This window comes from Phalacrocorax carbo, chromosome 1, assembly GCF_963921805.1.
Source record: "Phalacrocorax carbo chromosome 1, bPhaCar2.1, whole genome shotgun sequence".
NCBI classification, from domain to species: domain Eukaryota; kingdom Metazoa; phylum Chordata; class Aves; order Suliformes; family Phalacrocoracidae; genus Phalacrocorax; species Phalacrocorax carbo.
The window spans coordinates 196719056-196743855 of record NC_087513.1 but is presented as its reverse complement, the minus strand read 5'-3'; the positions used below and the strand labels follow the sequence as shown (position 1 = coordinate 196743855).

General features: G+C 38.5%; 1 protein-coding gene across 2 annotated transcripts in view; it reads right to left on the bottom strand.

The window, feature by feature from the left end:
* Positions 1 to 24800, bottom strand: part of MIPEP (mitochondrial intermediate peptidase) — a 78764-nt gene that overhangs the window by 12569 nt on the left and 41395 nt on the right. For both annotated transcript variants that reach the window (XM_064441140.1, XM_064441141.1), the window contains exons 15-16: positions 21516 to 21590; positions 15544 to 15663 (exon numbers count right to left, since the gene is read on the bottom strand). In XM_064441140.1, the coding sequence (XP_064297210.1) occupies positions 15544 to 15663; positions 21516 to 21590 (195 nt within the window). The remainder of the gene's footprint in view (positions 1 to 15543; positions 15664 to 21515; positions 21591 to 24800) is intronic.

Below are 24800 nucleotides of genomic sequence, written 5' to 3'. Positions count from 1 at the left end.
TAAGAAAATTCACATTGCTTCCTTTCTAAAGAGAAAAGGAAAGGACATAGAAAGACCAAGGAAAGACACTGCTCGCCTCTCTACCTGCAATTGTGGAGGTTCTCAAATACAATGAAGTTGAGAATTCAAAAATTCATTGGCAGCAGGACAGTGTCCAAAAAAGGTAACAAAAACAGAGGATGAGTCAACCCATCTTAAGACAGATGCCTGAGACAGATAAGGTATAGATGACTCTCTCTTCCTTCATTGGAAGTTCATAAGGAACAGACTTTTAGATAGCTCAAGTTATATAAGATGACTACCATCCTCTAAGGCATACTGTAACTAAGATTGTTTTCATATTGCCAGAAGCAGTCAGGGAAATCTGGTTATAAACACTGCTATTCCCTAGTAAAGTTTGAAGACTATATTGGATTTTAAATTTTGTCTTTAACCAGTACAGATTTTTCCCACTCTAGAGTGTGAATAACTCTAGCATGTCATCATTCCCTGACACTACTTTTTTGTCAGTCCTCACCCAAAGTTTCTGATCAGGAACTCCCAATCTTCAATATTTCACCATTACCCAGTACCTATTACATTACTCAAGTGCATTTTCTGATTCTATGCTGTTCTAGCAATTAATTTTCCAAAACTGGACTTGGCTACCTGAACACAAATGATTAAACATTAAGACACGTCCTCTACCCTAATTCACAAGGAGCTACCTGCCTGCATTAAAAAACTCTTCCTACTTTATACAGATGAGATTGTTAACTAGGCAATAAAATGTTCAAAAAGCCCAAGACTATATAGACTAAGTCTTTTAAAAAGTTCTATGATCAATAAAAATGAAACACATCACTGAAAATGTATTTAAAACTAGATGGTTCACCTTTTTACATAAAACTTCATTTTATAACATTAGCTATAGATGCAAAATGACTTGATTTCTTGTGTTATTTCCAATGCTGAATGATTTTAATGTTTTCTCCATATTAAAAAAAAGAAGAAGACGACACATCAATTTCCCTTTTGGAAAGGGTAAAGGCTAGACATGTAGAACTAGGGCACCCTCCTTATTAAATGTTATATTTTTTAGTAAGCAGCTAGAAAGCTAATGAAGACTCTGAGTAATCGCCTACTTCAAAAAGTTCCATGAACCCATTCCAGGAGTTTATAAAACAGAACATTTTACAGCATAGCCCATGGGTTATGATAATATGCCATCCACAGGTCATGTTCATGCCTGCTTTTTATCCAACACAACAAACTGAAATAAAGGTGTGTGGCTGATCCACTGCAGTTATTAAAGGGGCCTTTTTTCCAGCAACATTATCAATCTTCTCTTACAACCATATCTGAAATATTTCCAAAATTCCATGTGCAATGGCTTTCCAGCCCATCCTGTAACAAACAAAAATATCTCACTGATACTTTTGTATTCTTACACCTTATCAGGAATTTTAAAAAAAGTCCTTGTAGGATACATCCTTAGGGTAAGATTCAGTTTGTTTTACTTTAGCTACCTTAAACCAGGCATCTTGCCCAAACTAGTCACATAGGCTTCCTTTGTAGTCAGAGGACAGAAGTATTTATCCTGTTATCTTTGGAGAGGATAGGACTACTGCACTAGGAGAAATCTGAATGTTTTACTACAACTTTTATCTTCTATTGAAAAGCTAAGCCACTTTATTCATTTAACAATATGGTAGGATCAGTTAAACTAAACTGTTTTGAAGACTATGTAAAGTAATTTAGAATTCAATTATTTGAATTCTAATTTTAGAACTGTTAAGATTATCACAAAAATAATCTGATACAAAAAAAATTAGATGTGATTCTAAAAAGACAAAACTGAAAGATAGAACCTACAGATAGTTTAATATATACTAACCTAGATTTTGTTTGAGTGTGGGTAATCATTGTTCCATGGAACTCCACTAACTCCATGGAATCAGTGCTACAAAATCCGACTACATCTTTTGGAAATAAAAATAAACCTACAGAAATTCTTGACTAGTGCTTGGACTTTCCAAAATGCTCTTCCAACAGTTTCTGCTGTGACTTCAGTTACTTCGAAGTATATTTAAGTCCCTTTTGCTTTGCATCTTAAGACAAAAAGCACAAGTGAGAACCTGAAAAGACCCAACACTAAATAGAGAAGTATTTTCATCATTTAAGTCTTCTAATTACAAAATGTGTGCTTCAGTAATTACATCAATGTGAGTTGTTGAATAGTTTCCACAAGGAACAATATTTGATGGAGATGATATTTGGTTCCCTCCCCCTTCTTAATTAAATTCTTATTCTGGCAGGAAACCCAATAGAGGAGCAGCCAACTTATCTCCTTCAGGGGCTACTGGGTGGAGAACCCCTGGGTCTGGCACTAACTTGATATTATGGCTCCTGATGCCCTTGAATTTAGCTATCAGCACGGGTGGAAAACTCCTGAGAGTCAGGAAGAAGCTCCAGAGTCTGGTAACTAGGGAGCCAGAAGAGATTGGGGATTAGCGTAGAATTCAGTACAGGCTGTTCCCCTCTGCTGAGACCAAGGTTTATCAGGGCTAGTGGAACTCCAGGGCAATACCACTCTGGCATGCAAACAAGCACATGAAGTTAGCGCAGGCAATGTTTTCTCGGCACTGTGTCAGCCACTCACACAGCAGGAGCTGGAGGTGGGACGTAAAGAACTGCAAGTTACAGGTCAAGAACTAAAAAGCCCTTTTCCAGCAGAGAAAAATGGTAAATTTCCTGTGGGGTGCGGATTGGAGGGATGCTCCACATTCAGCTTAGCAAGTTTCCTATTTTGATGTACTAGCTGTGCACGCATTTTAAAATATCAGAGGGAAAAAGTGCTTTTAGCAAAAGAAAAAACCTGTATTATCTGATGACCAGGAGATCTGGTTTCACTTTTTTTCTTTTATTCCGCTTTGCATTTTTATGCTCTTCACACCCATATTCTGTCCCAGATGGAAGTTCAAGATCACTTTTCTCAAAATTCAGGAAAGACACTCAAGAGACTTCACAGCACAGAACTGCAACAACACCCAGTCAACACGTACAGAAAATTTCAGTCTCATTCATTCATTACAGTGACTCCAAGAATTAGCGTGCTAACCTACTCACATTAGATGCCCTTCTCTGAACCTCTTCTATGCTCCCTTTCCCAAAAGAACAGAGCCCTGCAATTAGACAAGCTGAGAAGCTTCCTGCTAGGGCTCTTCTTTTTTCCTTGCCCCTGCACAGTAATGGGAGCAAGCAGCCCAGCACTGCTAGCCGAAGCCTGGGCTGTGGCTTCCAGGCTCCAAAGCACAAGCTCTGCTGCTGGATGTGCTTATTTTAGGGAGGCCAAACTGTCATGCAGCAGAATTTACTCTCCCACTTTTCTGTTTAACTACTCATTTACTTTACAAAACAAGAAAAGGATTTTCACATACACTTTGCAGCTGAAAGAATTCACTCTTTTGTTCTGAAACAAATCACGGAATTTTTTTCCTTATTGTATTAGTTTGTTACATAACTTTACAGCATGCTTTGAAGATGTCCTCAATTCCTTCTCACTTGAAGAAACAGTTTAATGAGTTTTGGAGTGCAGAGTTTGCAAACCATTTGTGCCAGTAGCTACCTCTGGGGAAAAGCTAGAGCACTCACTGACTGGCAGAAACAACTCTCTACACAGGTACGCAGTGGCTTGCTCAGTCAACTTACTTTCTGTATTTTTGGCCTGAGGCCCTCTAAGTTTTATAGAATTACATCATCACCATTCTGGAGTTTCAAATAATAATAATAATTTAAAAATCAATAAAGCGCTTTAAAACCACTTCCTTTGCTGCAGTTTCTAATCTTGTTTAGAATAACAGAAAGCTAATTTCAAGAAACCACATCTTGTGCTGCACCCCTAACTTGCTTAACGTCAATACTCTTCAGTTTTTCAGTGTCATGCATTTCTGTGTTAGGAGTGGGAAAGTAAACCATCCCAGAAACATCACTGACATTTTAGCAATTGAGTCAAGCAAGAGATTAAGATTTCAATTTATAACACTTCTGTGTTTTTATTATAAAATGATAAATAAATCTAGCAAGGCAGGGAATGTAAATATTTTTGCAGTTGTTTACACTATGGAAGAGGAAAGGAATTTAACATGCAATTAACCACTTAGGTGATTCTAGATATGTACCATATGGCCTTTGAATTAAATAAAACATTTCATTTTTATTTATAAACTATTAATGCATTTGAGCTGCTTATAGAAAAATAATTTTAAACTATTTCCTCTTCACCCTCTTCTCTCCTCCCCACAAAGGGGCTGAGGGAAGGGGGACATGGGAGATAACAAAGAATGCTGACATCAAAAAGCTGTATGTATCATCTGCATTGCCCACAGTTCTTAAAACTTGGATTAAAAGACACAGAGATATGAAAATTTACTGTATACTGTGTCCTTTGATGACCCTATTTGGACAAGTTGGCAGTGTTACTTGTAAACATTAAAACTAGTCTTTAAAGTAAAATATAAGAAATATGCAATCAATTTCCAAACAAGTCCTTCATGTTGTAACACGTAACTCCACACACATATACATACACATGCAACACCCCCCCATTCTATTACCTATTAGTAATTTCTGTTACTGCCTAAACTTTAAAGATTCATAAGCCCGAGATAACTAGAATCAGATCAACAGGTTTCCTTTTGGTACACACTCACACCCAAGGCCAAGGCTTTTATTCTGCTTAACCAACTAAACTTAATTTTAGGTATTGACCTATTCTTTTACAATAAACATCATGAATGCTGCTCAAGGTAAGCTCTTATTAAAAACGATAAATATATTAAGCAATGTGGTAACTGCAAACTACATTTGCCAGCACAACTTAATCATGTAAATTACCTGTACCTACCCTGGAAGATGAAATAGCTACTGTTTTACAGTAATGCTCATTTTCTATCTTTTGCCAGAGCCATTCCAGACAGATATTTAGGGGATCATGATTCTAATCCTGAATCTGCCACAAACTGCAGTATGAACTTGAAGAAACTACTTTTCTTCCCCTCTCAGACTACCTGCCATGTCCTGTTAAGCAAGGGTGATAACAGGTCCTCTCTCTTGTTCTTTTCTATTTTGACTGCAAGCTTTTCATAGAAAGGACAATCTTCCACTACATTTGAAGAGCTTTTAATTTCAGGCCCTCTAAGCTGTGTTTAAAGCAATGACATATTCAAGTTATATCTATCACTATCAAATATAGCTCCAGTACTGCAATCCTGGGGAAAGAAAGGACATGTGAGCTGTGAGAATAGAATTATATAAAACTAAACAAAGCAATCTGTGTTTATATATATATGTATAAAATATATCATTATATACAACATATATTATATATATAATATATATAATATATATATAAATTGATATATCTTTAGAGAGATATATATATATTTAGATATATCTATTTCAAAATGTTGCCAGGCGATGTATGCAACTACTTCCTGCACTGTTTCTTGAAATGCTCTACTACATGGTAAATACTATCGCTGAAGTATGTTTGAGTTTCATGGGGCTAACACTTGCAAAAAGAATTTCCTTAAAAGTGCTTCATATCTTATGATATCTGTAAACACTCTACTGCTGTAGATAGTTGCCCAGTGAATAGTGTCATATTACCACTGGAAAACAAATCTTCACAGTATTTGCTATCAGCATTTTCTTTATCATAAAATGAACTCAACTCCAGAAAGTCAGAAACCTAAACAAACCTTGAAGGGTGACTTTAAGAGCTTTTGAAAGTCCCAGCATCTACTTTAATACTGACCTCAGCAGGGCACCAGTCTTTTTGAAATGGCTTTTAGCTATTAATTATTTATAGAACTATCACTTCCCCAGAGTTCACTGTGCACTCCTTTATTAATCTTTTCCTCAGACGCAGACTCTTCAACTTGATTTTATAGTATACTTTTAAGAAGGCTCATATGAAAACTAATCCAGGGATTTGTTCTTTGCATAAACAACTTTGGTTTCCAACAAGGCAAGGTAAAAAACTACTTTGAAGGGGTTACACAAACTTCAAGAGGTTAAGTAATGACATATGACTTCATCTCTCTTCAAAACACTACAAAAAGTAGAATATGAGCAACACCAGTGCTTCTTCAAGTAACTGAAGAGAGAGAAAAAGTAGAAAAGCAATCTCCTATGAAGGCTCTCTGCCTTTACTATGAAATTTATGTCTCTGATCTACCACGGTGGTTTCTTTAGAACTCCCTGTAAGGGAGATCCTAGACCTAACTGGGTGTCTATTTCCCTCTTCAACAAACGGGGGAAAAGATTGACAAGACTGTAAAAGATTAGGTACTAACCATGATCACATTTGCTGTAAATTATACCATTTTTTTCCTCTTACTATCTGCTCACTCATAAGAAACAAATTATCACAGTCTCAATTCCAATTATATTTTTTTTCATAAAGGTTTTCAATACCAGAACATACTCATGTGTGCCCATATAATCTTCTTTTTGCTAGCCAAATGAACTCCACTTCCTCAACCTTCCTCAGAGGTCATGTTTTTCAAACCTATTATCTTTCCAAAACCACTTCTCTGTATTTCTTCCATTTTTTCTACATCTTTTTAAGAGGTAGACACCTACTACAGGACACAACATTATCCACTGCTGAGACCCCAACACCAAATACTAAAATACATTTAAAAAACAGATATGATTTTCTTTAACAGCATGCCATGAATAAAAGCATGCTCTTTTGGCATTTATTATTCTTTAAATACTTATGCATTTAAGTTCTTTCCTAATGCAAACTAGAATAGAATAGACTATTTTAATTGGAAGGGATATGTACAACAATCATCTAGTCCAACTGCATGACCAATTCAGGGCTGACCATAAGTTAAAGCATGTTATTAAGGGCGATGTCCAAATGCCTCTTAAACACTGACAGGCTTGGGGCATCAACGACCTCTCCAGGAAGCCTATTCCAGTGTTTGACCACCCTCTCTGTAAAGAAATGCTTCCTAATTCTGAACCTCCCCTGGAGCAGCTTTGAAGCATTCCCACACCTCCTATCACTGGGTACCAGGGACAAGAGATCAGCACCTCCCTCCCCATTTTGCCTCCTCAGGAAGCTGTAGAGGGCAATGAGGTCACTCCTCAGCCTCCTTTTCTCCAAACTAGACAAGCCCAAAGTCCTTAGCCACTCCTCACAGGCCATGCCTTCCAGCCCTTTCACCAGCTTTGTTGCTTTCCTCTGGATGCATTCAATGACCTTCACATCCTTCTTAATCTGTGAGGCCCAGAACTGCACACAGTACTCAAGGTGAGGCCACGCCAGCGCTGAATACAGCGGGATAATCACCTCTTTTGACCGGCTGGTTATGCTGTGTTTGATGCACCCCAGGATGCAGTTTGGCCTCTTGGCTGCCAGGGCACACTGCTGATTCATACTGAGCCTGCTGTCATCCAGCACCCCCAGATCCCTTTCTGCAGGGCTGCTCTCCAGCCACCCCTCTCCCAGTTCATACTTGTGCCCGGCATTACTCCAGCCCAGGTGCAGAATCTGGCATTTGGACTTGTTACATTTCATCCCGTTAATCATTACCTAATGCTCCAATCGACCTAGATCCCTCTGCAGGGCCTCCTGTGAGGGATACCCCTGTCCCTCAAAACAGCCAACAGCACCTCCAAGTTTGGTATCACCAGCAAACTTGCTAATGGTGCATTCAACTCCTGCATCCAGATCGTTGATAAATATATTGAACAGGACTGGCCCTAGAATTGAACCCTGAGAAGCACCACTGCTGACCAGTCAACTGCCAGATGTAGCCCCATTCACTACAACCCTTTGAGCTCTGTCCTTCAGCCAGTTCTTCACCCAGTACACTGTAAATCCGCTCATCCCACAACTGGACAACTTGTCCAGGAGGATGCTGTGAGGTACCACATCAAAAGCCTTAATAAAATCCAGAAAAACTACATCCACCACCTTCCATTCATCCACTAGGCAGGTGACCTTATCATAGAAGGATATCAAATTAGTTAAACAGGACTTTCCCTTTCTAAACCCATGTTGGCTGTGCCTGATGATTGCATTATTCTTTAAATGCCTTTCAACAGCACCCAGTGTAAAGTTCTCCATATTTTTCCCAGGAACTGAGGTTAGATGAACAGGTCTGTAGTTCCCTGGGTCTTCCCTCTTGCCCTTCTTGTAAATTGGAATAACATTGGCTAGCTCCCAGTTAGCAGGGACCTCCCCAGATTCCCAAGACCTTTGGTAGATGATCCAGAGGGGTCTTGCCATAACATCTGCTAGCTCCTTCAGTACTCTGGGAAGAATCCCATCATGCTGCATGGACTTGCAAACATTCAGCTGTTACAGCTGGTCCCTTACAATTTCAGAGTCCACAAATGGAAAGTCGCTGGGCCCATACTCTTGGTCCTCTGACTCAGGGGACTGGGCAGCCCAAGGTCTATCAGTATTATTAAAGGCTGAGACAAAAAATGCATTGAATGCCTCTGCTTTTTCTTCATCCCTATTAGTCAGATGTCCATCTTCAGTGAGTATCAGTCCAACGTCTTCTTCCTCTTGCTATTAACATGTTTTAAAAAAGCTCTTCTTGTTATCTGAAATGACACTGGCCAGTTTCAACTCTAATCGAGCTTTGGCCTTTTGTGCCTTCTCCATGCATAAATGAACCACAGCTCTGTGCTCTTCCTGCAAAGCGTGACCTTTCTTCCAGAGATCATAAAGTTTCTTTCTCCTGAGCTCCACGAAGAGTTCCCTGTTCAGCCAAGCTAGTCTTCTGCCCCACTTGCTTGACACAGTCATCCAACTACTTTGGATCCAAATTCTCTGGATCATTTAAATTCTACTTTTCACAGTTTCTGCAATCTTTGTCAACTGAAGGAGCACCTATAAATATTATAAATAAATTCTCATCCAAATTATTAACAAAAAAACAGAACTGTAGTCATTCCTGGACAGACCCCTGATGACTTCCACTTAAATATCCCAGTCTGAAACTAAGGTTTCAGCTGCTCTGTCAGCATGTTTTCTACATGTTGCCTCAGCCATAACTCCACAGTTTGCTTGTAGAATTATGATTTGCAAGTGTCAGAAAGCTTGCTAAGTCTAGAGTTATGCTATCAACCACTTCCTTCCTAGTCCCAAGGTCAATCAATTTCTCAAGAAGAAAAGAGGATTTTTTCTTCTCAGATGATTCTTAACAAAACTGTGGTTATTCTGCTCACTCAATTGTCCTTAAGGTACTTAGGAGCTGCTTAATAATTGGTTCTACGACTTCTTGAGTGACAAAGTCTGAATGATTAGCCTACGATTCCTAAGTTCTCCTCCCTTCATAAGAATACTTATCATAGTAGCGCTACCACTTTATCACAAGTTTGTGAGTGGTAATTCCTCCAGGTCAGTAACTGCTTTGGCAAACTTAAATATTCTGACAACCTTACTACATCTAATATAATTATTCCCTCTCTTTCATTCCTTAATCTCAGTTGTGTTTCTATCCATCTCAAAAATTATATGCATTACTTACTGAATCAAAATTCACTTATTTTTTAAAAAACACCGAGCCAGAGGCATGGACTATTTCTGCTTTCTCTGACATTTGTTGTTGTTCTCTCCCCACCCTCCTCTTATTTCTTCAGCAGTTATGGAACTTTATTACCTTCACTACTTGCATTTTGCAACTCAGCATTTCTAGCCTTTTTTGCTCTGAATTCTTGTATTCTTTTAGTAATTATCTCTAGTCATATCAAGATTTCTATTTTTTGTGATCTTAATAAGGTCTTTAAAGGGCTTGGTCCCCTATTACCAAATCTTTTTGGCATCAGGATAGTTTATGTCTTTGGTTCAGTGTCTTTGGTTCAGTCTCTCTGATAACTACATAATGCCTTTTGAATCATCATACTTAACTATTTTCCAGTTCCAGCAAATATCTGGCAGCCTTGCTCTTTCTGATGCATTTTTTTTAATCATTGTTGATGTTTTTGGTATTTAAGCTGCCTGAAACTTCCACAATTTTACTTTTGGCTCATTAGAGCTTATCCTGGCCTTTATTTTTCACACTTTCATAAGGCTTCTACTTTTCTAATAACCTCCTTTTCTCAGACATTCAAACATATAGGCTTTTTCTCCCCCTCGGTTCTTTTCAGCATCCTATTGATTAGCACCATAAATTCTATTCCTTCATCCACAACCCAGTATCGGTCATTTAAAAGCTCTTTGCCAACGGCACCAATTCTACCTTTTAGCTGTTCCTTTTCATTTCCTTTAATCTAGCTTTCAGTTTTGCTTAGGTTCTATGGTTACATTAGTTTAACTTCATAAATCTAAGACAAATTTGGGAAGATTTCAGAAAAAATAAATACAAAGTGAAATCACAGTTTGACATTTAATAGGCAGCCACTGCTTAGCCTTCCATGCCAAATTTCAAGATTTATGTTCACCACTTGAGTAAAGTTTTCAGAATTCAAAATCACTTTTACCTTCAGAGGTTAAGGGTTATCACTTATTTATTTTAAGACAGCTGCCTCATCGCTTGCTCAGTCTATTTGTTCTTTTTATGTAGTGTTACTGATATTCACATGAAATGTTATACAGGACCAGAGTTATAACTACACATTAGTAGTCACTCCAAAGACATAACAAGAAATCCTAAGACAACAGATGCCACAGTGACACATATGGCAGATTCAGTAACAAGATACTTCACTCACACTGCCAGACAGCCCTTAGTAGGCTGAGGAACAGGCCTATTAAAAATGATACCCTCCTACCCATATGGCCTCAAGGTGTATCAGGGGAGGTTTAGATTGGTTAGTAGGAAAAATATCTTCACTGAAAGAGCGGTCAGGCACTGGAACAGGCTGCCCAGAGAGGTGGTGGAGTCACCTTCCGTGGAGGTGTTCAAAAAACATGTAGACGTGGCACTTCAGGGCACGGTTTAGGACACATGGTCGTGTTGAGTTGATGGTTGGACTTGATGATCCTCGAGGTGTTTTCCAACCTTTATGATTCTATGATTCTTCACTGCAGCACCACTATTGACAGTGATCATGACCAGTACAAGACTGATACAGAACTTCAGAAACCACATTGTCTCCATTTTTGGCCTCTGGCTTACCTAACACAACTAAGCATGAGGTCAGGTCACCTTCAAACTCCTAAGAAAAGGCTCCTAAGAAGGAAAAGGAGGCATACAGCTGCTCTTGGGCTCTCAAGTGTTCTTCAACAAAATAAAAAGGGGGCTTGGGCACTTGGTGACAATGTGTGATGCAGAAACTATTTTCTCTCTGCAGAGAAGCTAGTTCTCCTGTCCAGTAACACCAACTTCTCCTCAGCTGACCAACCTCCCAGATGCCTTTATATGTGCCCTGTTAATAAAATCTTTGTGTTCTCGGCACCCATGACAAGCCGTGTCTTCCTGCAGTGCCTGACAGCCTCCTTGAGGAAGCACTCCAAATGTGAGGTTTCATCTCATCCTTTGATTTCCTTTGTCAGGAACATGACAGACACAACGCCAGCAAGTTAAGACAAGGACCTAGGTGGAGCCTTCCAAGATCAGGATCCCTGTCTGGGCAAAGTCCTCCCAGCTGCAGGAAGAAGACTAACAACCACATTGGTGATACACCATTTTTCATATACTTCTTCCCTCTAGGGTATCTATAACAATAGCTGCCTTGTTTTCTGTTGGCAAACTTGGCTGGCTAACGTATTTTGGTCTCACAGGTGTTTTGGTCTCTCCAATCACTAGCAACCATAGGCCATTAAGAAGTTCTCATACTGCCAAAGAAACCTGCACTCTGGACCAAAGTATATAAGCATAATTAAACCTGTAACCTGCAGTAAATTTCAGGCCACCAGTAGAGGTGGTCCTTCTGAACTAGTATGTACTTAACATGCTAGAACAAAAAGGTATATAGCACATTATTTAGTGTTCCAAAAAATATCAAAAGGCTCCCTACATACCAACATGTTCCCTCCTATCAAATGTAATTATAATAATGTGTGCAGGTTAATTCCTACATTGCACTTTGTATTCAAGTACCATACCCGAAATTCTTCCATGAATTCTTCTCTGGAAGAAAAGCTTATCAGAAGGCCACATAATTTTAAAAAATGCAAAAGTGACTATCTGGCAGCAATCTAAAAAAGAACCCAGATTCACTGTGCCTTGCTCTTCAAAATCATTTTTTTCCTCACAGTCACAAGTCAAACCAGCATCTCCCACCACACTTCCAGATTATTATGAAGAAAGGTTAGTGTGATGGACAGACAATTAATATGTAAGTCCACAATAATTTTCTGGAAATAAGAATCAATAATTCAAGCTGATTCAATATTTCACAAAGAAAATTCAGGTATGATGACTTGGGCAGCTGGAGTTTATTGTAAAACAACCTCATTATTGGGAGCTCTTTCCTGTAACTGCAGGAGCCTGCAATCCCCACTATCGCTGCAGAGCCTGTTTACCCTATGTCTCAGTTTTTGTTACAATATTGAACCGAAACCCACAGCAGGAGATAGGAATTATTATGCTTGGCACAGGAGTAACAATGGCATATCATTAAGTTTTGATGACTGTCTCAAAGGAAAGTAGTTTCAAGTCTGAACTTGGGGGACAGACAGGGGACTAAGCAACAGATCATGGGGAGAAACTTCGATCATGTCTCAAGCTGATAAAGGTTCACCTGATACTTTTTAAAAAGTCTCTCTGGGCATCCTGGAGAAAAAGGTAGAAGAGACATAGGCAGATACTCTAAAAGCAGACTGTGTTATCAATTGCAAGGCAGGCCACAGTAAATGGAAACTGGCTTCACAAGAGATGAGAAACAAGCTATGATTTGAAGAAAAGTTTGGAGTAAAAGCAGAGTACTGAATTCCCCACAGCACACAGATTTTGACACCAAGGACGTTCAGAAGAAATGGCAGGAAAGCATGTGGTCATTATTATTTGGTTTATCTTGCTTTCTTAGAAGAGTCAAAAAGACGACTTACTGCTTTTTAAAGGCATCACAAGGGCCCAAGAATCCAGCCTGCACAAAATTTCTATTCATTTTCCAAACTCAGTAACACAAATCTCCTCTGGCAACAAAACCACCAGACACTATAAAAACAGGCAGATACATTTCCTTGCCCCCTGCCTGGCAGTCGTCAGCTTCTGGATACGGTAATAGAGCAAAGAAATCCCAGCAGAATTTTGTCCTCCAGGAGCCAGTAGCAAACCCTGTGTACTTTTCAACAGATAAGCAATGGCTAGCCAGAAATAGATATTTGCATTCTTCAAGAAAACAAAGTCTCATGGAGTGCTGTTTCTCTGCTCTCCCACGTGTCTACAGCCTGCTATATTCTTCCTTGCATGCGGCACTAGCTTCTGCGACCATCTGTGTCAATGCAGTCAATGTAAATACTACTGCATGCAGTGCCAGCTGCCCCAATGCCTGTAAAACCTATTTGAATGGCAAATACAGGATTTGACAGGATTTTCTTCCCACCATCCCTCCTACTGTTGGCGCATAAGACACAATATTTGCTGAGAATGATGCTTTGGTTTACCTTAAAATAGGTATTGCCACATATGTACAGCAGCATTTACTTATTAGGTGTAGTTTATGTGCCTCATTTTGAAAGTACTGTAACAAAAAGATGCATACGAATTGTCCTGTTATCTGAGCTGTGCCTCAAAAAGACAGAAGTCCATCTGCTGAAGATATATGCTGTGGCTCTACTTCATAAAACGAGTCTGCACAACGAGATTGAAGCCCAAGTACATTCAGAGGACATTTACTCGCCTGTCAAGAGCAGTAAGAGGGAATTAAGTTTTTTCAGGAGAAGATAATAATGGATGTCTGTGCAGCCCTGAAAGACAATGCTACTACAAAAAAACACATTAATGCAGTTAAGATCTTCACTAAGGAAGAATTACTTTTACCCAACACCACTAACTTACGATATACAAGCCTGTCTAAGCAATTCGTAATTGAATCTAAACCTATAGAGAGCAGGTAACATTCAAATAGCTATATATATACCTAGCCAAATGACCAGCCAAAAAGCTGGTCTCTTGTACTATATTTCAGTGTCTAGCTCTGAAATTAAATGAAAGGAAGCAATATACTCTCTTCACTCAAAAATAAAAAAAACCTTATACTGTCAAGATTTTTTTTTAATCCAGACTACAAATTAAACTGAAGATATACCTTAAGTTCAGAAGAAAGTGCAGCAAAGGACAGCAAGCCAAATTACAGACATTAAGAGGGCTAATGCTCTTCTAATGTCATTTTTCACTAAGTTTTACTGAAATTCAAATTGTATTACAGTTCTTGACTAAACACACTAATTCTACATTTAATAAATTCAATAGAATTCATAGACATTCTGACAAAAGACAAAATTACAAGTTCACAGTATGTTTTGCTGGGATAAAGTTCCAGGCCTAAACTTGCTGTTCCTCTTCATACTGAGGCTATGCTTATTAGAAGATGTTACACTCTTTTGAAGGTAACAGCTAAATAAAAAGTATTTTAAAAGGAACAAAAAATGCCGGCTAACTTTCAAAGCAGGGGGAAATGTTCCGTTCACTGGATGATTAACACCTGCAGAGAAATGGTGTAAAACAACACTCATAAAAATGTTAAGAAGTCAGACATCGTACTCTGACGACACCTTGCTTCCACTTCTCTGGCTTTGCCAGGCCAGCAGAAGCAGTACAGTTTCAATGAAGAAAGGGCTGAAGCATGGATCTCCTAATACCCTTCTTGAAGAATAAAAGTCACATTTTTGCTAAGAAGAAATGTACGTTTCCTGAGAAGCGGAAAGCAGAGAAAGCATCTGGGTCTGCTGATCAAAGCGTCAAACAGTGATTCAGGCCATGCTCCAGCTGGGAATTCAGCTCCAGACAGCCTAGGAAATTCTGTGACTATCATCTATGCAAACTGTATCTTTGGATGTCACAGGAAGTACAGAACAAGTGCGTGACTGGTCATAATGAAGATCAAAATTATGTAGCTCAGTAGAACTCAAGGCTTTAACACTTGCAGACACCACACGAAAGGATAAATAAGCGGTGTGCCAAAAGTTACAGCACTACAGTGAGAAAAACTCACTTCCAAGGCCTACTTCACACTGACTTGCTCTCACATGCTGACACTGACAGTACACAAACACCAACACGCAGCACAGCGTTCTTGCCTTTTACAAACAGTCCTTTGCAAAGCTAGAATAAACCCTCTTTCCAATGTATTGTTTCCTGTGACTTCCTTAATAAGAAAATAAAAGAAAAAGTAAGCAAGTTCAGCATGACAAGACCACACCTGTAGAAAAACGGGTACATTAATTAAATTTTTTATTTTTATCTGAAAATTTCCAACACCCTACTCTCTGGGTAAAGTGGCTGAAAGAAAGAAAACTCTTTCAATGTAATAGTACAACATTAAGCATGTGGGTGTGTGGGGCAAGAGGCAGGGAGAGGTAGGGGTATTAATATGCAATCAAAGAAAATGTATAGCTTATACAGTTAGTATGTTTCTACTCACTGTATTAGGTACATATGGCAATCCATAAAATTTCTCCTGTGTTTCACTTAAAATTTCTGTGGTTGACTTTTTTAGAGGATGTTTTCCATGGTAGATTTGGTCCAAGGCAGCATAAAATACCTGAAGAGGTAAAATAAACATGTTTGTCTTTGGCACATGGCATTGGCATTTGACAACCAAAGAAGACATAGAAAAGAACAGGAGAGAGAGAATGAGGTGAGGGAAGAGTTTAAATACCTATGGGTTTCTAAATCTTCTATTTTTAGTAAGACACACAAGGAGAGAAATGTTTTTTGGGGTAAACCAACCACCACCATCATGACCTATCAAAAAACCATGATCAGGTCACTGAGAACACTGGCTGTACTAAATCGCCTGCATTTTTTAATAAAATTAAGATCTGTCCCTAAAGCTCTCCAGCAATTCACCTTTCCAAAAAGAGTATTTTTAAATAAATTTAGTAAAAAGTCCTGAAGTTATCTGAGAGCAAAACAAGCTGTTCCAAGATGTGTCCATGCAGCCACGAGAACACATCACACCTGCAGGGGCAAGTTACGGCCCAGGCAGTGAACATTGGCAGCTGCACACAGAGCTGCTGATGCCCCTGAGTTTCTGCTAATGGACTCGAATAGAGTAGTACTAAGACAGATGCTTCCTTTATTTTAGCTCTCACAATCAGAGCAATAAATCGCTGCAGTGTTAAGCTTAGCCTGAGATCACACTGCACCAGGAGAGTACTTTGCCAGAGGTAAGAGCTGGTTCGTAGGCAATTTTTGTGCAGAAGAATGTGAACTACAGCAGAACAAGGGTGCATCACTAAATTACTGAGGTGTTTGGAGATCAGGAAAGCAGCACCAATAAAAAGACTTTTCAAGCAAAGATAGCAAAGCTGAGTATCTGGCACTTTAACAGCAAACACGAAATAGGCATGGACAGAAGTCAGTGCCAAGGCTCAGTGTGTGCCGTCACTGAAAAAAATTGCAGCATTTTTTTTAATATGAAGATTTTGTATTCTGTGGAAGTGCAGGAAAGACAGAAGAAGAGGACTTTTCTTCTTCTGTGTTGCTGTGCAACACAAGATATTTTTTAGTAGTTTGGTGGATCAAGATATTTAAGCCAAGGAGTTCAGGCCAGGACATCCTGTGGTAGGCACATTTCATAGGGAAATCGATTGCAGGGAGCCTCAAAAAGCTTTTGTGCAAGGGATGAAGCAAATTATTTGGCTAGAGATTCAGGCCCAGTCACACTCCCAGGGACACTGCAAAACCATTCCCAATGAGATAAACACACTATTATAGGAATTAAAAACATGAAATGCAGAAATTTTATGGAGAAAAGGCTGGTTTTGGAGGTATTCTCCATCCATGGAGAATGGATGTTTTATGCAATCTGAATAACACAACCTCCTCAACCCTTGAAAAGATTCTTTATTATGAAATTTGTGTATAAAACCATTCTGAACCCTTTAACAGTTTACCAGAATGCAGTATTTATTTTATTTGGGCTGGATACAACACATACTTTCACCAAAATTGTGACTGTTTCTAAAAGACCATATTTCTTCTGTTTGAATAAGCCATCATCTAACCTTGATAAATCCTTTGACAGTGTTTGTTGACAAATTATAAATGTGAAAATTGGTTTTTTTCAAGAAAAACTGAGGGTTATAAGAAGAAGGGTGAAGAAGCCATGACTTGCAGGAGCTACTCCTGAATTTCCTGCTTGCTTTCTACATGGCTAATGAGGAGAAAAGAGGTCAGTAAGACCTAAACCTGCACAATCAGCCATTAATGACATTGCAAGTTTTGTGTCCCAGATAGCAACACTGAACAAGAGATGGAAGCACTTAACATCACCCATTACAAACCCAGAGTAGGCAGCAAATATCTGTTCAGAGGATAAATCCATGAAGACACTGCACCAACCGGCAAACAATGAGTCCTTTATTTTTTAAAACCAAACTTTGCAGGGGTATTTTAAATTTTCCATCATTATATGGGTAACATGAATAACTAAAAATCTAAAGAAAAACCTATGCTAGATTGTAAAAACTACAATATTTTTTACTCTTGTCTTAGAAGAGAAAGAGGCTTCGCAATGCCTTTGCTTGTACTTTTCATCATCAGAGCTAGTCTCTTCAATCCCGGTTCATTTTTTAATAAAGTTTAACAAAAGCTACAGTATTTATGGTAGCAAGGGTCACTGAGAAGATGACCAACAGTAAGTACCATGAATAGATCTGAACATTACCTGATATAACAGTCCTAGAAAATTCACTTTCTCCTGTCACCCTAGGCCTACGTGACTCTGCAGGAACCATTTCACAGACTTCCCTCTTCTCTCTGCAGGAACCATTTCACACAGACTTCCCTCTCCTCTCCAAAACACCCAGACCAAACACAAGAAACTTCAGCATCTGACAACAGATGTTCGCATCCTGCTTCAGCCCAGCCTTAACTCTCTTTTTTCTATCTCCCAGCGCTGTTAGGACCTGTTGACAGTTGCTCTTCAGTGTTCCTCACAAGATGGAGCAGATTGCACTGCAGTGGACCCTCTCTAAAGTAAAATTTGGAGTCAAGTAGTTTGTTGTCAGGGAGTTGGAGCAAAAGCTCAACTCACAGCTAGGCAGTGAGGAAATGTCAGCTGAAAGTCAGTGAAATGGACTGCCTAAAGACGAACGTTTTGATAGGGAAATGGGTCACTGAAGCCAGCTATAAGTTTTCCCCCAATCCTGGCACATGTAAAGCGTGGGAAGAAAGCTATGAGCCAGGCCACCTGGACAGCACAGTTGAAAAAAAATCCATCCCTGAAAATAAACTTGGATGAAGTTTATAGCCATAAGCATTCCCATCTACAAACCACAGTTCTGTGTGTTTACACAGGCCTTTGAAATGGGAAAGGGAGACACATCCCAGGACCACAGGATTTTAGGTGATACTGCCAAGAAGCATGCTAACACTTGATATTAAGCAGTAGCTAGAAGATTATTTCTAATTTCAGGAAAACACATTTCCCAAAAGACCTAAAAATATTGAAAGGCCATCAAATAGTTATCTATCTTCATACTCTCTATTTTGCACTGATATTAGTATTTATTAGTTACACTTGATTCCAGTTCTTTCTAGCTCCTTCTCAGCTTAATAGCATTAATATGTAAACAGTTATGCATTTTCCAGTGAAGTTACTACTGACTGAAAGACTCTGGGACTCAATTTGCAAGGCAAAAGCCTTATGAGAAGATGTATGGATTCCCCTATCTTTCCTCGAGTAACTGATTACATGAGCTGGAAGAAAACACAGAGGTATTATAGTTATGATGAAAAACCAGCATCATTTCTTATTTTCACATGCCAAAGACTTATTTTCTGAACATACCACAAAAGAACCTTTAGGCATCTTCCCCATCACTGGAAAATTTGTAAGCATTTTTCTTTCTTTTAAAGGTCAAATATGGATTACATTACATCTAGTCATCAATATAGAATTTACTCTTTCCAAAGTCTGAAGGAAAGGTATTAGAGTCATCATTCACAGTTTTTTCAGGTACATACCTTAGTGGTACATATATACTTTGGCATCTGCAGATTGAAATATATGTTTTCCTTCAATGAATTATTATACTTTTAAATCCACATAAGTAACAATACACACTTCTACAAAGGAAGGTATGAACTTTATATTTACCATGCAGTCAACTTCTCTGCGGCATTTTTTTCTGAATTAATAAAGAGAATGGCTCTGCCACCCTGTCTTTTTGAAATGAGTGCATACTTCTATGGGTATTACATTTGGAATCTCCAAAAACATGATGCTGAAGTAGGAAATGAATAATATTATTCAGTGTGGCATTGTGGTCATTTGGCATGGGTCATGAGTGGTTGAACATTAGTTACACAAGAGTAATGTGAGGACAAGCAGCCTGCTTAATCACTGCATCATTGCCAGCACCAGTCAATCATTAGGTGCCCACAGGAATTTGAGCCCACCAGAATTTGGTAATCTCTCCCCGGTTCTGAAGCTATGGGGTCTGGAGTCACTCCAGGACAGACCCTACAGAGACCTCAAGAGCAGCTGAGGGCAAACAGCAGCAGGGGGATTGCACAGTCCACCCGATGGGACCGATGCAGTGACCCTTCCTTGGCTTAATTCTGGAGCATGCCATCTCCCCCACCACAGGGCAGAAGCCATGTCACTTGTTAAAGTATCTGTGATTTAAAGTGTTCTTGGGATCCAAGCCCATTTAGCCTCCACACTGTCAGTTTGGTCTCAAACCTTGACAAGATTCTAGCAGATGAATATTAAAAGTTGAAAGGCAATCTGTCAGATCTATACATAGCTGTTATAGACAAACCAGAAAAGAATAGGTACATGTGAAAGCACTTGATTATCACTTTGGTGGTTACTGGTCTGTACACTGGCAATTTATTCTATGTTGGTAGACTTCATGAACAGAGGTCCACTGCTAAGCATTCTCAGTATAAATTTTATTTCAATCCAGAATTGGTTGTTTTTTCCAAAAATACTCGTATATGAATTCATCATATTCTTGCCCACTTTCTTTCTGGATTCTCAGCTATCTCTACATGAGAGCCTTTCAGTGCCAGAAGTGTGCATTTCAAAATCAGACCTGCAGAGAGGTTGCAGTTATTTTCATGTCATACAGGTAGCACCCTCCTTGTTCACACCTGCAGAGCCAACATCAGCCAACATCAGCCACTGCTGCACTGAAAGCATTAATTCAAAAAACTGTTAAGTGTAACCAATGAAAAATAAATGTATACACTGAAAACAGTGTTAAGTCTGGTTTTGATTAGTGTAACTGACACATATACATTTACAGGTCCACACGCCAGTGTTCTGATTAGTTTTAAATCACTATAAATAACTGCACAGAGCAAACTGCAAATATTTAACTAAGCTTTTCTTTTAAATCAACTCCAGTTAACCAGCAAAACTCGTATATGTAGACAGGGTTGCAACCATTTGGGCACTTTTCAAAGAGAAGAATTACAAAGATCTGGTATTTAAATTTGTTCCTTTCCACATCTCAAAAATAACGACTACCCTTTATTAAGGTACTAGCAGAATTATCTCACCTAAACACTAGGCCAACTGTTAAAAGAAAAAAATCATATGTTTCTGGCTTAAGGCAAAACAAAGAAAACAAAATCACACAGCAGACACTTGTAGCTTACTAAATGCAGCCAAACTCCCACTGTAAAAAAAACTTGGCTGGATGGTAATGCTACTGTTCACATCTCAGAACTGCTGTTGCAGAACTGAAAAAACCTGAATACTCATTTTAGACAGAACCCTAATTTCCTTTACTTCCTTGGAAGAAAAGCAACACTGATAATTAGTTTATGGGAATGACTGATTAATCACATCTACCCACAGAAAATAAAGGTTTATGAGTTTAATTACTGCTCCTAATACTGTGAGGGAGAAGTCTTACAGCCTTATAGCTCAGCCATCAATTCTGATGCTAGCAACAAGTTGCCGCTTTCACAGTGGAGCTGCAGAAGACAAGAAGCTCAGATCACATTCTAGTAAACAAATGACCTGGTTTGATTTTACTAAGGTGGCCTGTATATCTCAGTCCTGCTGCACTGTAATGATCCAAAGGTATGCAATACTTCCTCTACTGCAAGTTCTCCTTAAATGATTCCTTTAATTTAAGAACTCAATTTTTAACCACATTTGGGAATTCTGATAGTCCAACCATTTTCAAAAGCTGTGGTTTTCACTATATTTTCCAACAGATTTAGACATTTAACTTTAAGAAGACAGCACAGAATACATTCACAAAACCAAACATGAAAATTAATATAAAAATTAATTAATTTTCACTAATTTGCATACAGTTAGATAATGTGTCTACATTAAAACAGAAATTTGGCAAAATTGTAAGACTTAAAATATGCTCTGTAAGTTCTGGATAGACAGTAGAGACTAGAATGCAAAGAACGTACCTGGAGTTGCATATCAGCTGCAGCACACACCTTTTTGGATTCACATAGTCTTGACACCATGTTTTCCGGTAGCGGCTTGAATAAAAAAAAAGCCAGAATATATTTAGAATTGTTGTATATTTGTAAATTGATTGATTACTACTAGAAAGGGCTGAAGACCAAAAAAATGGCTCCTGGTGGTAATAAAAACATATTTGAAGTGCTTTGCATTGAAGAAGGAAATCTCATTTGCTAAACAAAGCATTAAATGGGCAATTACGATATCAGCAGTAATTTACATAGCAATCAAGAAATCACTGTGTCTCAGTGTTTGTTCTTCTATAAATTGATCCTATGTTGCCTTATATGCCTGTTAAAAATATTATGAGTATCTTTAGAGATAAAGAACAGATGGGGCAGTTAAAGTCCTCCCGGGTCATCCTGACTAACCTTCAAAAGCAGATATTATACCAGTCTCCTGTTAGTCTTTGAGCATAGTTCGCTTAGATTTACATGGAGGCCCACGTAATTCCCATTGAGCTGGTGGGGTTTTCATAACTTCAACTGGGACAGCATCAGGCCTTCTTTCCTAACCTACATAAAAATGTTTGGTCATACTGAACAGTAAATATCTACCCTTTGAAATTTTTAACAAAGTTGAATTTACTCCACATCTATGGCAATAAAATTATCCATGCCATCACAGGCTGAAAGTCAGAGACATTTTTCAAGTCATTAAGCAAACTCTTTTTGACTTTCTATCCAGATGCCTAAAACACTTTTTAATGCCAGATTTTCAAGAATATCTGTATATGAATGCTTGACCTTACACTTCTTCCACTGCTTCCTGAAAATAGATGTTTTTTCTAGTAAGCATATTCTTTTTTTGCTAGCAGTTTTATTAACTGACCATATTAGGTATGGTTAAAATAACTGTGTTCTTGCTAAAATATTAAGAAAGTTACTACAAGTTGTACAATGTGATACAAATGTTTGGTATTGCACTAAAGTCTAAAAGCATACCTACACTTTTGCAGTGTGTTGAAGTGTTGAAGAAATAATACATGAAAGTCTACAGATCCTGACAGCAGAAACATATGTTTAGATTCTGTGCAAATGATATGACTTCAAGACAAACAATGTTAATGTTCAAAGAATAAAAACCCAACTCCAGAGAAGTTACACAAAAGTGAGGAAAATGTTATCAATTAAGTCTGTGGAAGTTAAAGCAGATAACAAAAACTCTCAAGTTGCACGGCTGTTTTATGCAGTAGCATGCCGAGGCTTGCAACCTCTTCTCCAAGACAAATGTTAGCTGGGTTAAGAATGGGATAGAACAACACCCACTATTTTGCCTGTCATAAATGTGCACAGCTGTTAAATTTCAATGCAGAAAAATGAACACTGGACAGGCAGTCTGTCCTACAGCATATCCTTGTTAGACCAGCATCTACATTTCCCAAATACAAAAATTCTGTTTCAAGTTACATGATGATTTTGGACTACTAGAGTAAAAATAAACGGGCAGTTATCCATAGTAATAAAGATGTTAGTAACTAATTACCTTGAGGTTCCATACTGGATTTAGATTGTTCAAAATACTACCTAATTATGTAGAAAAGCTATTAAGGCAAGAAGCAAAAGTAGAAAAAAATTGCAAATGGTGAAAAGTATTTTGGTTGGACAATTTTTCTCCTGGCGCTATGAACATCTCTTCTCTCATCCTCTTACACAGAGTAAGGCATGCACTTAAATGACTTTTCATCCTGAAACTAAAGCACATGTGGGTTTCCAATAACACAGTTTCAGTTGTCATGCAAGAAACCCTTGTGTTAACAAAACCTATAGAATTTTGAACAGATTTTGTAATTAAGCACCAAATCTGTCCGCAAGTTTTGGCAGCTTTTTGGAGGCTTTCATTTCCTAGTGAAGTAGTGCAGTATGGAATTAAACAAAACTGACAACTTCTAGGGGCACCTGTATTTTGGATACAGTAAAGTGTGAGAAAACCGGATGGGAATTCTTAAATTGTAATCTGTCAGTGTTAAAATGCTGAACATCCAAAAGCCTGGCAACAGCAAATATGTATATTTTGCACAGCTATAATTTAAGAGTGTTAAAGCCAAGAGCACTCCTACCAGTAAGGTCAAACCAGTTCTTTCCACATAATGGATTTTCAATTTCATATTTCAGCTATATTAAATGATGATAAGAGGAAGTTAAGTGCACAGGCTTTCAGCTGGCACACAAAATAAATAGAACAAAAGGCACTAAGACTTTTCTAATTGGCATTTTGGTAAACCACAGTCCCACAGATCCTCAGCTGAATTGGGAAATCCAAGTTTGCAGTTCACTGGGGCACAGAGCAGCAAGGTTTGGCGATGTGGACAGACTTTGCACACTCCCTGGGAGAGCTGGTCACATCCAGCCCTGCTCAAGAAACAAATGAAGCAGGTCTAATTCTCAGTTCAGAGAAATACTTAGAGACTGTCCACCCAAGACAGTCTTGCCGTCTTTTGACTGTACTGCAAATAGCTGACCTCCAGCTGGAGAAGACTGCTGAAAAGGCAGCTTCTGCATTCACCTGTTTCTTCATTATGTTCTGCTACAAGCATCTATCCTATTCTAAATTGAACTCCTCGGGGGGACACAGAATTATCATTAATAATGTACTAAAATCTCTTTGTACAGGAGATGGCTTAGTACCACCTTCTACAGATCAAGTAAAATGTAGGTAATACCAAGAGCCTCCAAGAAAATCTTTTTATCTTTTTTGCAGCCATATGAATTTCAAACAAACGATGTGGATCTACTCTGCTCTGAAGATCAAGCTCTACTGTTTGAGCATATTAAAATCAGCAGGAAATTACAAATAACTCTTATGACAATACCTATTGACAAAGAGGCACAGGAGAAAGACATAAATGTTCTTTTGATTAAATTTTGAAAAAAAAGTGCTACTGATCCATCTCAAAGATTGTGTTGTGATCACAATTCACACATCAAGCAAATCTGGCACCAGAGAAACATTGCCAAAATTATATTAAATTGAGAGAACAATCACTTATTTTTCCCAAAGCACCTTTGGGATTTTAGAATTTACAAGTTCAGGGAACTAAAATTAGACTCCAGAGGGTTTTTCAAAGATCACCACTCATCCCCAAAGTTTGTTTCTGTGAATTTTAGGCATACAGATATGCTGAGGTCTTGAATGTACTGAGGAAGATGTACTGTTTCAGACAATAGAAACTTTTCTCCTTGCTCCAGTACAATCTCATACAGCCCCTTAATAAGCAGCTGAGTGAA